This window comes from Prunus avium, chromosome 1 (genome assembly GCF_965620075.1).
Source record: "Prunus avium chromosome 1, drPruAviu1.hap1.1, whole genome shotgun sequence".
Taxonomy (NCBI): domain Eukaryota; kingdom Viridiplantae; phylum Streptophyta; class Magnoliopsida; order Rosales; family Rosaceae; genus Prunus; species Prunus avium.
Window position 1 is genome coordinate 37,145,547 of NC_142284.1, and position 17,585 is coordinate 37,163,131.

Here is a 17,585-nt window from a genome sequence, read left to right on the forward strand (position 1 = left end):
TTTGTTTGTTTGTTTTGTAATTTTTATTTTTGTAATTATTTTATTTTATTTGTGTTTTTTTTATTTTTTATTTTATTTGTGGTTTATATTTACTTTAGTACCTTTCATTTCTTGTTATGACATTGCTTGTTCCTAATTTTTAAACATTGAGGACAATGTTAATTTAAATTTTTTTATTTGCTTGTTTTTATTTTTACTTTATTTTGTTTAATTCTTGCTTTTATTTTTATTTTTATTTTTATTTTATTTTGATTTTGATTTTATTCACTTTCCGAACACATTTGATGAGATTGTGATAAATGTTTGCATGACTTAAATGAAAATTGAATTTTATTTATTTATTATTATTAATTTTTTTTCCTTGTAAATTTTTATTGTAAAAAAATATATATATATATAATTAATTTGGCATCGTTCTAGCATGATATGTTCGAAACCTTCTTTGCACTTGCCATTTTTTTCATAATTCTCCAATTAAAGGATTTGCATGACCCAAAGAATTGTATCAAGCATAAATTAGACTTATATAACCATATAATGTGAGCTTTTGAGCCTTGTACTCAATTCATGAGTGTTATATACATACTCTTATTTTCTTGTCATCAAAGTTGTTGTTTGATCTCATTATTCATTGATTTGGTTGAACACTTAAAAGTCATTCATTCTTATGCAATTTGATTTCATGACATTTAAGAAGTGATATTAAGGCCCTCTTTGGATCGTTTGTGCCTTTCAAGCTAACCTTATGCATGCTTAAGCATGATTTTCCATTGTTAACCATTTTGAGCCTACATGTAAACCTTTTCTTTCATTTTACCAATTATATTTCCTCTCCTTAGCCCGAAAAAACAAGAATTTACCTTTCTAAGGAACTCATGAGCTCTAATTCGGATGTGTTTTTCATGCTAAGTTTGGGAAGGGATATTACATAAAGAAAAAAAAAAAATTCACTCAATTGGTGAAAGAGAAGAAAAGAAAAGAGAAAAATTGTGATTAAGTGGTGGTTGAATGAAATTTCATTTTTGGGTTTCATTTTTGGGCCTTCAAAATAAATTGGTGGTTGTTCAGGAAAGGAGTGAATCAATGCAAATGAAGGTATAAGGAGTTTTGATCATGTAAAAGAAAAATAAATTCTCATTGTGATGATTCGAAGTCTTGTAAACAATTGTTTTATGCTCTTATATTTTGAGTTCCTTGGACTTTGTTTTATCCATACCTTTCATTTCTTACTCACCTTACACCCTTGGCCCCATTACAACCTATGTTAAAGACCTAAATTGATCTTAAATGTCATGTGGTTGAATTGCATTCATTTTTCTACTTTTAAGTGTTTGGCATCCTTCTTGAGATCATATTAATGCAAGTTCTTCATCTTTCTATTTCGAGTTAAGTCTTTATGGTTTAACTCTAATCTCATGTTTATAACTGAGTGTTGCATTATAGCCATCTTCCGAGTGATTCATTTGTGAGAGGACAACTTTGGTGAGATTTGAAGTTGAACTTGTGCTTTGTATGATTTTTGAAATTGTGTGAAAACTAAGATTGGGGAATTTGTTGCATTTGGCTATCACACTACCACACTTTGAGCATATTATGTTTTGAACTTTGCCGCTTTGTGAATAATGTTTAAAATTGAGCTTTTATTGTTAAAACTTTTGAGTCATGTGCATGAGTCATTTCTCTTCAGAAAATGTTCGGAAAGATTGTTTTGAGTTCTTTTTATTTTTGTAATTTTTTTTGTTTTGTTTTGTTTTGTTTTGTTTTGTTGTTTTGTTTTTGTTAATGTAATTATTTTTTTTGTTTTTGTTTTTTATTTTGCTTAAGGACTAACAATCTTTTAAGTTTTCTAATTACCTTGTTTTACAGAGTCAGTAAAACGTTTGTGGGTATCGTATCTGTTAAACCCTCAGGAGACACAACTCCTCCTACTAGGGATGCCTAGAGGTTTAAAGGCTTGTTGCATATGCTCAATGCAATCGAGTTACCTACGAAAGTGGTCTAGTTAACTTCTTGTTTGTTTTTATCTTTGTTTTCCTTTTGTTTTGCTCGAGGACTAGCAAAATCTAGGTTTGGGGGTATTTGATCGGTGCATATTTACATATCATTTTGTACCCTTCTAGCTTATGATTTGGTTATGTTTTTGAGTTAAACTTGTGCTTTTAATCCTTTTTGTGTTTATCTTTCAGTTCATTGAGCTTTAGGTAATAATGATGGCTTTGGATAGTAAATGATGCAATCCATGCATGTTAGGGCCTAATTTGGATGAATGGATGAAGAGCTTAAAGACAAACTCAATTTTGGCTACAGTCCCCTGCCAGCCCAGTTTCGTAGGTCATATTGCAAGCTTTGTTTCAGCAACCTACATAGCTCGGATGAGGCCACATTCTTCATGACAGTTGTTCCAATGGGTGTGTAATATAACATATCCAAAATTCAGCCCCATTGGATAAATATGGAGTCTGTTACCTAGCAAACACAGAGCCATGCTCAGGATGGATTTTATCAGCGCGCAAAATGAGTTAGCAATTTGTTTTGGCCTTAACTTCCTCCTCCGACCTTGGATTGGCCCAAATGATATATGGCTGGAAAGAAGACATTCTGAACTTCAGGTTTGAGTGCTTAAAGTCCTAATTTGATTAAGAGAAGCCCAAGTTGTAAGCCCTTGAAGTTGCTGGTCATGCTGACCTCAGCATGTGCTGGTTGGATGCTTGGTCATGGTGAGCTAGGTATGAGCTATCATTTCTGGTTGGAAGCTTGGTCATGGTGACATGAAGATGAGCTAGGGCTACTGGTGGGATCTATTGGTGCATCAACCAATTCAAGATTTTCTAATACAAGTGCATCAACCATATCAGATTTTATAATGGAAGTGTTGTATGCATTAGTGAAGTGCATCAACCATTTCAGATTTTATAAAACAAGTGTTGTATGCATTAGCCATAATTAATTCAGATTTTCAGCTTCCTTAGGCCTATATATAGTGAGGTTTCCCAAGCTTGTAAACACACCCCAAGGGGGGGAGCTCTCAAACACTTCTCTAGAGCTCCCTTCCCTTCTCTCCCTCAAATTCTCTTAGTTTTGCTTTCTAGTTCTCAATTCTAGCTTTCTTTAATGTTTTCTTAGTTGTAATTTATTTTTCTTGTAATGTACATTCTTTTCTTTAGTTTCAAGTTTGATTAGTTTCCAAGTTTCAATTATGGTTTTTGTTCTTATTCATTATGCTTATAAGTTAATATGCTAGTTTGAATGATTGATCACCATTTAGGCTTGCATGTTAGCTATCTTGGTTTGAATTAAGAGTAGACACCATGCTTTAATTCGAATTGAACTATGAATAGGAAGAGTATGTATGGACATTCGACAACAGGGATTAGATACATGCTTGGTTGTTTAAATTGTTCTTCTATGCTTAATGGGTTCCTAATGCTTAATTTTAGGTTAGACAACAAATGATCAAATTAGGGAATTAGGAACACAAGGTTATGACCACACACCATGGCTTAATCATACATTAGCTAGAATCAATTCGTTAATCTAATTGAACTTGGGAACTTATCTGCTTGAGTTAGTTATTTTCTTTCTTCCTTGTTTTTATTTATTTCCCTTCTTTTTCATTTCTGTTTTGTGTAGGGAAAATGAATTGAATCATTCAATCACCAATCCTCGTGGGATCGACCTCGCACTTACATACGCTATACTACCGAACGGTTCGTGCACTTGCGAGTATCACAAGTTGAGGATGCAACTGAATCCATTTTGGTGAAGCTGTATCTACACAACATGTCTCCAGGTTCAGGGGTTGACAACAAAGGGGCCCGGCTCATGTACTCTTTGAGCTCGTTGAAAGCCTTGTCACACTCTGGGGTCCAGGCGATGGTACGCTTAGTGCCCCTGAGAGCTTTGAAGAAGGGGGCGCAGCGATCAGTAGCCTTGGAGATAAACCTGGTGAGGGCTGCGACGCGCCCGGTTAGGCTCTGGATGTCCTTGACCGTCGTTGGTATCTTCATGTCTAAGATAGCTTGGATCTTCTCTGGATTGGCTTCAATGCCCCGTTGGCTGATCATGAAGCCAAGGAATTTGCCCGAAGCCACACCGAAGGCGCACTTAGTGGGATTGAGTCTCATCCTATACTGCTTCAGGATGGTGAACATGGCAGATAGGTTAGTGATGTGCTGGTCAGCAGTACGACTCTTGACTAGCATGTCATCGACGTAAACTTGCATAGTGTTGCCAATCAATGGGGCGAAGAGGCTGTTCACCAGGCGCTGATAAGTGGCTCCAGCATTTTTGAGGCCGAAGGGCATAACCTTATAACAATAGAGGCCGCGATCCGTAATGAAGGAGGTGTGGGCTTGGTCGTCAGGGTGCATGAAGATTTGGTTGTACCCTGAGTAGGCGTCCATGAAGCTAAGAAGGGCATGGCATGCTGTGGCGTCCACGAGTTGGTCGATTCTAGGTAGAGGAAAGCTATCCTTTGGACAAGCCCGATTGAGATTAGTGTAATCTACACACATGCGCCAGCCTTTCTTTGGCTTCCTAACCATGACCACGTTAGCTAGCCACGTGGGATAGTCTACCTCCTTGATGAAGCCTATGCTGCTTAACTTGTCCACCTCTGCCTTCATGGCCTCGTATCGCTCTGGGTCATAAGCACGACGCTTCTGCCGAACGGGTCGGACTGCAGGATTGATGCTTAGCCGATGGGATATGACGTCTGGTGATATGCCGGGCATGTCATTGTAAGACCAGGCGAAGACCTCAGAGTTGAGGCGGAGGAAGGCGACAAGGTCAGAGCGAAGCTCTTGTGAGAGAGAGGTGCCGATTCGGACTTGTCGGTCTGGGATGTTGTCATCAAGAGTAACTAGTTCAAGGTCTTCCACAGGTTCGGCTAGTTGGGTGATAGATTCCTCCCTGGGGTCCTCAGGTCGCTCAGTGCCAGCTCGAGGAGGGGCTGGGGCTTTGGTTACTGCTAGGGCCTCACCCTTACGCTGGCGAGTGGTGGACTTCACTGTTGAGGCATAGCAGCTTCGGGCGCCAAGTTGGTCGCCACGCACCGTGCCCGTGCCATGGGGTGTAGGGAACTTCAATAACAACATGTGCGTGGAAATGAAGACCTTCATTTGGGCCAAGGCGGGGCGCCCAAGGATGACATTGTAGGCTGTGGGGCAGTCAACGATGAGAAAGGGAGTGGTGACCGTTGCTCGCCGTGGTGCTGAGCCAATGGAGATAGGGAGGTGAATGCTTCCAATGGGCTGGACAATATCGCCAGAGAAGCTCACCAGAGGTGTGATACCTCGGTCCAGCAAGTGAGTAGGGACCTGGAGTTCGTTGAAAGCGTCAGCAAACATCACACTGACCGAGCTGCCAGTGTCCACCAGGATACGCCCAACATCGAAGTTAGAGATGTCCGCCCGGATGATGAGTGGGTCGTCATGAGGGAGAATGACACCACGCTCCTCTTCCTCGCTGAAGGTGATGGGGGCCTAGCCTGATTTCTGGGTCTTCGGCAGGCGACCCTGCACGGTGTTGAAGACCTGGTGCGCATAGGTGGAGCGGACATAATGTTTGATGGAGTTATTGGATGTGCCAGCCAACGTAGGGCCACCACTGATGGTGGAAATCATGTTGATTTGCCGTTGGTGAGGGTTAGGTGGGGGTGGGAGATTGTGCACATATTTATCCAGCTTCCCCTCACGGATGAGTCCCTCAATGATGTTGCGCAAGGAAATACAAGATTCAGTGTCATGGCCACTGAACTGATGAAAGCGACAGAAGACACCTGTGTTTGGCATAGGCTTGCTGGTCGGTCTCCGGGGGGGAGGCTTGGGTATCATTGGTGCCTCGTGCACCAGGACATTCTCATAGGTGGTGTTGAGGGTGGTGAAGACCTCGAATCTAGGCTTGGGTGTGAAAGGGAGTGGAGCCCGATCACCTGTCCTGGGGGGGTTGCTTCCGTTGGACTGGTGATGGTTGCCATGTCTGCCACGCTTCCCATTGCTGAAGGTGTGCTGGTAGCTATCCTTCCTTTTGGGATGCTGGGTACCCTGGTTGTCTTGGGTGGGAGCAGAATATTGAGGTGGGGCTGGGTTGGGTACCGGAGCAGGGGGGCGGTTAACATGAGCGTCACGTGCCAAGGTAGCCGGGCCACGTTTGGAATTAAAGTACTCAGCCTTTGCATGGACAGCGGCCTGCTTCATCAGTTCCGCATATGTGTTCCATGGGTTGCTGTGGACCAGGTAGCGGAAGTTGGATTCTCTAAGGCCACTCTTGAAGGCGCCGAAGGCAGCCCGATCATCGGTATCCGGGCAGCGAGAGTACTCATGACTAAAGCGGGCTGCATACTCCCGGAGGGGTTCGTCTTCCCCCTGACGAAGCATGTATAGATCGTCCGCGGAGTAGAGGCGATCGGTCTGGATCATGAAATGATCCAGGAAGGTTTGCTTCAAGCTATCAAAGGAGTTGATAGTTCGGGGGTTTAACCTGTAGAACCAATTCAGGGCTGCGCCACTGAAGGTAGAAGGGAAAAGGAGACACATGCCCTCGTCACTAAGGCCCTTGCATCCGAGGGCGGACTGGAAGGAATGGATATGGGTGAGGGGGTCCTCTGTGCCTGCGTAGGAGGTAATACGAAGTGGCTGAATGTCTTTCTCCTGATGATAGTTGAGGATACGCTCGGTGAAGGGGCCAGGTCGCGGTTTTGCCCAGAGGGGCTGGTGACTGCGATGCTGCTCGCTCTCCAGGCGTCGGACCTTCTCGAAGAGGAGGCACATAGCTGGGTCAGCATGTGGAAGAGCGTCGTGTGCTGAAGGCCTGTGGTGTGGTGTGGTGTGGTTTGTGGTGGGTAATCTTCCCATTGCCCGAAGTCTTCGGAATGGTAGGACTCCCAGGCTTCGGGATAGTAAGATTCCTAGTCATCTGAGTCCCCCGCGCCCTCCGTGTTGGGTAAGCGGGTGGGCGTCGGTGGGGGGCCCAGATGTGTCACCTTGGGGTCATCAAGGTCGACATTGATGAGGATAGGCTTCTTCCGCCTTTCTGAGATACGGTCCCGGCAATCTTTATAGATTTTTGTTGGGCTATGGGGTCGATCCCTCGATGGGGAGATGTGGAGGAATCGCGACTTGGTTGTCTCCGGATAGAGATGGCCTTTGCCTTTGTCAGGCCCAGACTGAATGGGAGCGCTATGATAGGAGATCCCCCTCCGCTAAAGGTTTCTTTCGGGAGGAGTCGCCAAGGGGGGTATGGCGCTGGGTACCATGGCTGGCTTCGCTCGGCATGGCTGAATGTGGGGTGAAGAAGAGGCGGCGGGGCCTGATAGGAGAAGGAGCCAGCGGTGCTGGTAGAGATAGCTGGGATTCAGAAGTCGATTCCCACAGACGGCGCCAAACTGTTGAGGCTCAAAATGGTAGAGGGTCAACTTAGATAAAAGACTTGGGTCTTCAGCAGGGAAAGTGGCTAGGACCTTCAGTAGCTAGGTACCCTGCAGAAGACAAAGTGGAAGAAGCAGTCGTTAAGCTTCGGACACCGGTGTGGTGCCGGCCGAAGGCTCTCCGATGCTTAAGTCAGCTATAAGTAGTAACTTTGGCAGAGTAACGGTAAAGGTAAGAAATTAGTTACCCTTTTTACTAGGGCACTGTTCCCTATTTATAGGGAAGTGAAAGTGGGAGGTTTGTGTACATTTCCGATATGGGACTTTGTGCCAGTCGTTGTGGTGGTGACACGTGTCATGGAGGTTAGGTTTAGCAATCGGGAGCTTCAGCAGTCGGATGCTTCGGCACAGGTCTGGCACTTTGGAAGGGTGTCTTCCTTCGGCATGGGAGGAGGCATGTCTGCCTTGGTGTTAGCCGTTTTGAGGCTGGACATGCTCGGTTGATTATGGTGTAAACAAAGTGCTCAACATATTTATAAGCACAAACAAAAACAGTCGAGACTGAGAGACTAACATTAGTACCATGGACTAGGCACAATCCAAACGGGTGGTGAATTCCAATATTGATTGCTCACAGGCGCTTGAGTTGGATAATATGTCTCAATAGCTTTAGTTTCTAAGTTGTATACTCGTCCCTCACCACAACTCTCATTCAGCTTAAGCACATGATCCAAATCTGTGAAGTAAATCGAGTTTTCTTTCAATCCTGGCAACTCTTTGGTGGATAATGAGAATGACATTGCGGATTGATTTCTGGCCAAAAATAAAGCACAATCAAGCAAAGATTCCACCTGCTCGCATGTTTTGGCAGCAATATTTAACTTGTAGACAAAAAATTTCACTGCTCTTCTGGTATCATTCCCCAACCGTTCTTGCCCCACAAGCAAAAGCTCACCCATTGACTCCACCAACTATTCATCAACCGCCATGCTATTGACATTCCCATCGATGGAAGGTCGAAAATTCATGATCTTCATGGGATAATTATTATTATCATGGGTGCCCCTGAAGTCCCAAACTTGAATTGTGTGGACGATGGACAGTGTAAATAAATGACCATTGTGGAATACCATATCCGCACAGCTACTCCCATGTGATAAGTTAGTCCAAGCAGCAGCGTTGTCTCCTCCTCTGCCATGCTGATAGAAAGCTAACCCTGTCCCTTCGAAGAAGCGACTATGAATTACCACAACTACAAAGTTGTTGTTGTGGGAGGGGTCCGAGGAAAGCACAACTTTATCAGTTCTAGTCATTTTTGGCGCCAAGAGAAGCGTCAAGCGTTCTCTAGAAATTGGATTGAAAAGATGAACGATTTCTTTATATTCGTTGTAGATTTTCTTTTCTGTGTTCACCTCCTTAATCGCCAGCCACCCATGTGATGAACCCAAACGGGAAACACCATCGCCATGAAACGTTTTCTTCCAGTTCCAGTCCATCTTGTAAACCTTATTCTCTGCAAGGCTGAAGAAGCACCTGCTCTCATGATCAATAGGAGGGGTCTTGGGGATGGAGGGCATGAGCCATGGATATTGAGGCAAGGGGGCAGAGGTATACGATCTTGCAGCAGCGCGGTTCCAGGAAGAACAGACGGCTTTAAACCGAATGATGTCGAGGACATTTGAAGCGAGCTTTTTCAAGATCAACTCAAACAGTTCAAGTAGGAGCTCATCAGCCCACCTATTTCTATTTGGTGGTGTTGTTTTTCTTTCGGTGGTGCAAGCCATTGCCATTGCCATTGACGATATTCGGATTTGATCACAGAGTTTCCAAGTATTGTTTTTACATGTATTTATATGCGGTGATGTGATGTGCTAATGATAAAACCCTAATGAATTATTTCTTTTTTTGGTTTGCCAGAACCTAATGAATTATTTTCTTCCTTGCCACGAGTTCCATAAAAAAGTCAGACTTATTAATTGGGCTTTTCGCGAGATTGGGCATGCGGCCTTGTTGCCTGTTAAAAATTTGGTTTATGTTTGTTGGGCTTGCAGGTAATTCGAGGACCCAAGTATTTTTCACAGATAGCTTTCTGCTGAGATGGAAAAAATGGTAGAACATGAAACAGTGGATATGCTTTCTCAACCATTATTTTTGTTCGGACAATATGCTGCAGACATTCAAATCCCCCAACAGCAATTAGAGATTGAGAGTTGCAAAAAGTTTTGTGCTCTACGTGTATATATTTGCGTATAAACTCCTATTTGGATTAGGTAGTCCCGATCTCTTGGACCACAAGAGTCCAAGAGATTGTGGTCACCCACCGTTGGATGTAAATTTAATGGTTCAAAAAAGTTTCTTAAAAGGAGTGCAAGAATGAGTGAACCGTTGAATTTACATCCAACGATGAGTGACCACAAATCTCTTGAACCCCTGTAGTCCAAGAGATCAGGACTGTTGGATTAGGATAGAGCGGTAATCTAGTTTTCCAGTTGAGACCCACTCCAAAGTGGATTTTTGCTTTGACCAATTTACTAAAAGGCTTAATATTCTTTTAATGGGTAATCTGCTGAATTGCCCCCTGAACTTGTACATAACTCTCAATTTACCCAATGACCTTTTTTTTAGCGAATTCAGGGTTCGAATTAAATTTTATTATCAATGTTCCCCATCATCAAAATTTGAACATTTCATCCATTAATCCGTCCATTTGACTCACGTTGACTCTCTTTTGAGGGTTATTTTGGTCACTCATCGCCTTCTTTTTGGAAAAAAAAAATTGAAGAAAAAGAGAAAAATTGAACCAAAAAAGAAAAAAAGAAAAAGACACTAAAGAAAAAAGATCCTGAGAGCCCAGCCCCCACCCCTCGATTTCTTTCTCCCCTCAATTCTCCCATGACCACCCCTTACCCCTACCACCCCTCCCCTACAAACCAAGAAATCCCAACCAGCAACCACAAACCCAGCAATGTCAAACCCAACCCCACCTCCGATTCTTCCAGCTCAACCACATCTACAACCACCGCAATCTCCGACGGCTTCGCCTTATACCAAGCTCCAATCGCCACCCCAACCTTCTGCGCCTTCCTCAACCTCATCTCGGAAAATCTCCACAACGGCCTCTCTGAGTGCCGCTCCTGGTTGGAGCTCTTCGACCGCTTTGCCTTCTCCAAGCCCCGATCACCACCCTTCTCTTCCGTTTCGACTGTTAATCTATACCCAAGCCTTGGGTAGGTGGCGGTTTTATCCTTGAAGCATAATTTTGGAGATCATTTGTGAGGATTGGGTTTGGTTGGCGAGATGGGTTCATATGGAAAACTTGCAAAGAGGGCTGTGGAGACTGAGATGCCAATCATGGTTTAGGTATTCAGGCAAAAGCTCAAACTAGGTTTTTTTTGTAATTCTTTGAGCTAAATCTGCTTTATCTCCAAATTTTGGGTCTTCTTCTTTGGGTGTGAATTGTTTGTTGTGTAGTTCCGAAGTATATATTTTGGTGAAAATGGTAGTTGTTTTTGCAGATAATTTTGGAGATAAATGGCGATTTTCTTGTGAATTGGGGATCTCTGCAATATTGAGCTCTTGCCCCTCCCCCCCCCCCCCCCCCCTTTTTATATGTGTAATTCAATCTACGACCAAAATAACCCTAAAAAAGAGTCAACGTGAGTCAAATGGACGGATTAATGGATGAAATGTTCGAATTTTGACGGTGGGGGAACATTGATAATAAAATTTAATTCGAGCCCTTAATTTGCTAAAAAAAAGGTCAGGGGCTAAATTGAGAATTATGTACAAGTTCAGGGGGCAAATCAGCAGATTACCCTTCTTTTAATTGTAATTTTTATCTGGCTGGGGATAGGTCATAACATCTTCCACAAACAAAGCTCACCCATTGACTCCATCAAACAAGACAAAACAATCGTTGAAAATTCATGATTTTCATGGTATAACAATACAAGAAGTCCCGACAATCTCAATGTCAATCACATTGTGGATTAACGGGAGTTGGATTCTTTGTATTAATCAATTTTAAATCCTTAAATATTTATGGGAGATTCACTATTATACCCAATATAGGAGCCCAAATTTTTTTTTAAAAAAAACCCCTATATGAAATGGACTTTAAAAACACACCCAAAACTCATTACAACATAACAAAAAGGATTTTAACTTCTTTTAAATTACAAAACTGCCATTGATTTCTTAAAACAAACCAAACTCCAAAACCTCATAAAAAAGCCCAAAACACTCAATAGGGCATCAAAGTAATTTAATAATCAAAATTAAATTCAATAAGACAAGCTATCATTTTTTGGGTTTGTTTATAAAAATTAAATGGTGTAGGGTTTATTTATAGTTTTAGTGTTAAGAATGGGTATATGACTAAATATCTCAATATTCATTCATACATTTTGTAATCTAATTCTTTCATGATGTGCTCAAACTGCATACGGAAAAGGCAAAAATAAAAATCCACCCCTTTCCTCTTATTCCTCCACTCCATTCAAATCCCTTCTCTACAGTCTTGGTATTGTCCATTCCCACGAAAATTTTCTCCTCTTTATTGATCTGGCTTCAACTTGTGGCAGCTTCGACTAGCTAAAAATGCATTTTTTTCGCGTACAACTCTGAAGATGTGTAGAGTTCTAGCTTTTGCTCTTGCTCGGGTGCTTGCACCACCTCCTTCTACTATGTTGATCTTTGTTTGGTTTTTGTGTTTGTTATGGTGATTTGTCAGTTTTGATTTGGAAGGTGATGATCTTCATGTGGTTGGCTTCCTTTTGCTTATATGTAATATGTGTGATTTTAAGGTATTTGGATGGATCTATGGGTTGTGCTTTTTTTCTTTTTATGCCCCTTGGGTGTGGCAGCTCATCCCCTCAACTTGTCCCGGTGATGTCATCTCAGGCATTGGCAACGGCGGCTAGGCTGAGTTTTGTTTAGCGTTTGTTTGCTATCTTGGCCTTGGTTTGGGCTTGTGTGGGCTTAATGCCTTTTGGGCCTTAAGCTTGTTGTTGTTTATTTTGCATTTTATTTGGGCCTCTTGCCTTTTTGCTTTGTTGCTGAGCTCAGTTGGTTGGGTTTCATTTTTATGTTGTATTGTTGTGCTTTTTTTGGGGTTTCTAATGAAATCTACTTCCGACCCAAAAAAAGAAATATACTCATAGTTATCATGGGGTTATGAGCTTCCCCCCTTATGTCCCAGACTTCAATTGAGTTCCTTCTCATGGACAATGCAAATAAAGGACCATTGTTGAATATAATGTCACTATAGCTGCCGTCATAATCCCCGCCATTTAGGCCATTCCATCTCATTCCATGCTTGTCTCCACTCTTGCAAAATGATAATCTTCTGTAGTTAAACAGCTTTCCGTAAAGTACCACAACCACAAAGCTGTCGCTGCGACACGGGTCGCAAGAAACAACAGCTTTAACTACTTGGGTTTTGTAATATGGAAGTTGAATTCTGGATCCATAAATCGGATTGAGAAGATGCATCATGCCATCATCCTCCTTCCAAATCACCAGGCACCCGTGCGACGATCCCACACAAATTGTTCCGTAGTGAAAGCCTTCGAACGGAGAGCCTCTAAATGCAACGTTCTTGAGCTTGTAAACCTTGTTCTCCGCAAGGCTAAAGAAGCGCAAAGTATCATCCCATCGTATTTTTCATCTATAGGGATCGCCAGCCATGGAGCTTGAGGAAACGTTGTTGTGTTATTTTTAGCAGCAACAGAGATGTAAGATTTTATGGCCTTGTTCCAAGACAAACAAACAGCTCTAAAGAGAAGAACGTCAACAAAATTAATTGAAGCAAGCTTTTCGAACATCAGCTCTAACAACTCAGATTGGAGATCAGATGACTAATTTGTGCAACGATGGAGCAATTGAGATGCTGTCTTAGCCATTATTGTTGTTTCGGACATGTATTTATTTGCGCTCTCTACATGTATTTATTTGCGTTGTTGAGATAAACTAGTGTTGATTAGAATAGAGCCTTTTAGTTTCCCTAATATAATTTTCGATTCTAGATGAGCGTCATTTTAGTAGATTCCCCCACTCAAAATCGGGTTCTTGCATTTGACCCATCAACTAAAAGGCTTAATAATTTTCGAAAATGAGTCTTAGGTCAAGAAACAATTTCAATATTCGGGAATAACGTTGATTAAAGGTGTTAGGTTTTTGTCTTGGCGTCTTGGCCAAAAAAAAAAACTATAAAAAAAAAAAAAAAAAAGGTGTTGCTGTTAGGTTTTTGAACTTATTTTTTCATTACCAAATTTTGCTTGTGTTGAACCCAAATTTGAATTTATTTCGTTTCCCTTTTTGCTTGCGTTGAGCTTCAGTTTTTATATGTATGTATAAAAACTCCAACCACACACTGAGATTGTTGAGACTTGTATTCAATTTCCATTTCAATATATATATATATGCTCTTAGAAACATAAGCGCAATGGATAAAACTAAAGATTATTGACGGAAGTTCTCATAACATCATTCAATGCTTTTTGGCTTCACACTACAATCATTGACATTAAGATGCTAATTAATCAACTCATAGGAATACCATGAGACACATAACTGTACAACTTCTAGAGACTTATTATTAAAAATTATTTGTATCATAAGCCTACCCCTTACATGTTCAACAGAAGCAAAAATATGATTGATACCAACATCACCAAGGACTAGGCACAATCCAAACGGCTGGTGAATAACCATAGTTTTGCGCTCCAGTTATACAGTATTGCTTAACAACTTTAGTTTCAAAGTTGAATACTCCTCGAACATGAATATCAATAATATCACCATGTGAAAACTCGTGATATTCATCTGCAAAGTAAATCGAGTTTTCTTTCAATCTTGGCAATTTCTGGGTGGATAATGACATTGCCGGTTGATTTTTGGCCAAAAATAAAGCACAATCACGCAAACATTCCACCTTCTCCCACGTTTTCGCAGCAATGTTTAACTTGTAGACATCAAATTTCTCTGCTCCTCTGCTATTGTTCCCCAACCATTCCCGCTGCACAAGCAAAAGCTCATCCATTGACTCCACCAACCATTTTTTTTTCCCCATCAAGGTTCCATGAATACCATTCTGAGCCCTGGAAGGTCGAAAATGCATGATCTTCGTGGGATTATTATTATTATAGGTGTCCCCGAAGTCCCAAACTTGAATTGAGTGGTCTTTGGACAGTGCAAATAAATGACCATTGTTGCGGAGTAGGATATCAAAATAATGATCATGTGAACCCTCTAATACAGTCCATGCATTAGCGTTTTCTCCTCCTCTGCCGTGCTGATAGAATGCTAGCCTTGTCGGTACGTTCAAGGTCTCATGAATTATCACAACGACAAAGTTGTTGTTGCAAGAGGGGTCCGAGGAAAGCACAATTTTACTGATTGGAGACCCGCGCGGCAAGGGAGGAAGCGTCCTGCTTTTTCTAGAAATTGGATTGAAAAGACGAATTTCACCGAATTTGCAAGCCACGTTCCCCATCACCAGCCACCCATGTGATGAACCCAAAAAGGAAACGACTCCAAGAAAGCCTTGAGACACTTCCGTCTTGTAAACCTTCTTCTCTGCAAGGCTGAAGAAGCATATGCCCTTCCCATTCCAACCCCATCGCGTGGAGGGGTACATGAGCCCTGGATATTGAGGCAACAGGGCGGAGGTATACGATCTTGCAGCACCGTTCCAAGAAGAACAGACGGCTTTGAAGCGACTGATGTCCATGAAATTAGAAGCGAGCTTTTTCACTATCAACCCTAACAGCTCAGTTGGGAGCTCATCAACCCACTTATTTGGTGTTGTGCTTGAATAGTTTAGCCTCCTCCTTTTGGTGGAATAAGTATAAGCCATAGCGGTTGCTGCTGATGAAGATGATATTGGGATATGATTCCCAAGTATTTACATGTATTTATAGGTGGCGCTTATGATATAAATCCTATTTGAATTAGGATACAGAGTATAAAGAGATCTTTTCCCCTCCTAATGAGGAATGCTAATTAACCACAGGTGATTGTAGCTAGCTAGAGTCTCTCACTTTTTATTACTCCACGTGTCCTTTGTGGGATTGAAAGAAAATTGAAATACACCAGTCTCATTTTACCGTTTTAACCCTCTCCTTGACTTGACGGACCATGAGCAATAAATGCAATATTTATAATAGATCCTGCTGGGATGGAACAATGCCCTCTCCTTGACTTGCCGTTTCCGGCTTCTAATTATTCATTACGTTTTTTCTCGAGTAAAATATTGATTCACTACATTTTATAATTATGATCGCGTTCTAAAAATACCACTTATTTTATCATTTTGGTTGAACAAGATGTTTGGTAAAGTATATTAAAGCTCCTTATTTTAAAATTATTAGTGTTCTCACAAGTCACAACAGCTTTAAAAAATACTTTCTAAATTTCATAAAAAAATTGAGTTTTACTTCTTTTTTTTCCCAAAGTTAGGAAGAGGAGAAGAAACTCACACACACGGATACCATGATGACTAAAACCCAATAAGGCGGCCTTGGCATGGTGCAAGTGGCGTCACTGCACTGCACAGAGTCCAAGTGGCGCCACTGCACAGGGTCCTTATTTTTTAGGCCCCAAATTTTTTTTTACTTTATATTATATATATTAATATTATAAAAACTGTATTTATACTCCACCGTTCAGTACATTGAAACTAAAGTGTATTTAGTGGAGCTGATTTCTACGGTATATTCCTTGGTATAAGGCCCAGGTTCGACTCAATGATGTCATTCTATTCGTATTTTTATTCTTTTTTCATTATAACAACAAAATTTAAATTAGTTTTTTTATTTTATAAAATAAAATAAAATAAACCTTTTTTTAACAACAAAAATTAAATTATTTTAAAAAAACATAAGCATGTGAGAAAAAAACCAAAGGGAAAGGATCCAACTAAATAAAATTTAAATCATTTTAAATTCGTAGTATATATCACACCCATATGCTTTCTCCTAAAATAAATATAAAAAAAACTTTCTTCCGCTCAAAACAAAACAAAAAAAAAATTCATACCTTCTTCTTTCTCTTGAACTCTTTTTTTTTTTTGTTTTTTTACCAAACATACTAATATTTAACTTTATCAAATGAAAACATTAAAAAAATTATGAAATTGATTTGTGATTGTTATTACATTCTAATTGATAATGAATTTTAATTATATAAAAAATTGTTTTATGACATTAAGTCATGCGAAAAAAATATTTTAATATTTCAAATATTAGATTATGTGAGGGCTCCAGTTTAAGTTTCGCATAGGGCCCTCAAAATCTCAAAATCGACCTTGACTTTCACACTAAAAACCCGTTAGCAAAAGAATGAGATGCAACACAAGAGCTTCTTAGGAGGTCACCCATCCTAGCTAGTACTACTATCGCCCCCAAACTTTCTTAGCAAGTTGGATTTATTAAACTAAGGACTATCTTAATATTGAGTTTTTATAAAATAAAAAAGTACTATCCTAATATGGTTTCTAATGAGACGTCTAAGCGGTTCCATGTCATTCTATGCTTGTCTCCATGCTTGTAAAAGGCAGTAGTTGAATAGCTTTTCATAAAGTACCCTGACCAGTGACCACAAAGTAGTTGTTGTGAGTATTGCGCTCTACATGTATTTAATTGCGTTGTTGTGAACTTGTGATAAACTCCTATTGGATTAGAGTCTTTTAGAAGGTTCCTTATATAATTTAGGATTCTAGGTTTTTTCTCTCAAAATCGGATTCTTGCATTGACCCATCAACTAAAAGACTTAGGGCCCGTTCGGTATCATTTTTAAGGGCCATTTTCTGTTTTTGTTTTATGTTTTCACGTGAAAATGTGTTCGGTGGGTTATTTTGAGAAACAAGCTGAAATTGTTTTCTAAGAATGAAAATGAAAGTATGAATAAATGTTGAAAACGCCAGAAAGTCGTTTTTGTTTTCAATCTCTCGGAATCAAAGCCAACTCTCCTCCGTCATTTGAGCAAACAATCCAATCAAATTATTTCTAAAACAATCAAATCTCCTCATTCTAGCCATAATCAGACCCAAAATTTCAAGGAAAAAAAAACTCATAATCACACAAATCCGCAACTAAGAAAAAAAGACAGAGAGGAAGAAGAAAAGAAAAGAAAAAGACAGAGAGGAAGAAGAGAAAGAATCAGAAAGAGGGAGAAGAAAGGAGAGAGAGAGAGAGAGAGAGAGAGAGAGAGAGTTGCA

The 17,585-nt window shown here is 40.7% G+C and overlaps 1 protein-coding gene and 1 pseudogene across 1 annotated transcript; both read right to left on the minus strand.

Annotated features, from left to right (window-relative positions):
• Window positions 1–7,941: 7,941 nt before the first annotated feature.
• Window positions 7,942–9,156, minus strand: LOC110769639 (F-box protein At2g26160-like; annotated as a pseudogene).
• A 4,880-nt stretch (window positions 9,157–14,036) lies between these two features.
• LOC110769649 (F-box protein At2g05970-like) lies at window positions 14,037–15,224 on the minus strand. Its single transcript, XM_021973676.2, has one exon. It carries the CDS (start codon window positions 15,222–15,224, stop codon window positions 14,037–14,039), a length of 1,188 nt encoding a protein of 395 aa, XP_021829368.2.
• Between the last annotated feature and the right edge of the window lie 2,361 nt (window positions 15,225–17,585).

What these genes read in the sequence shown, in the direction of transcription:
- LOC110769649 (XM_021973676.2), bottom strand. Translation starts at nt 15,224, where the DNA reads ATGGCTTATACTTATTCCACCAAAAGGAGGAGGCTAAACTATTCAAGC.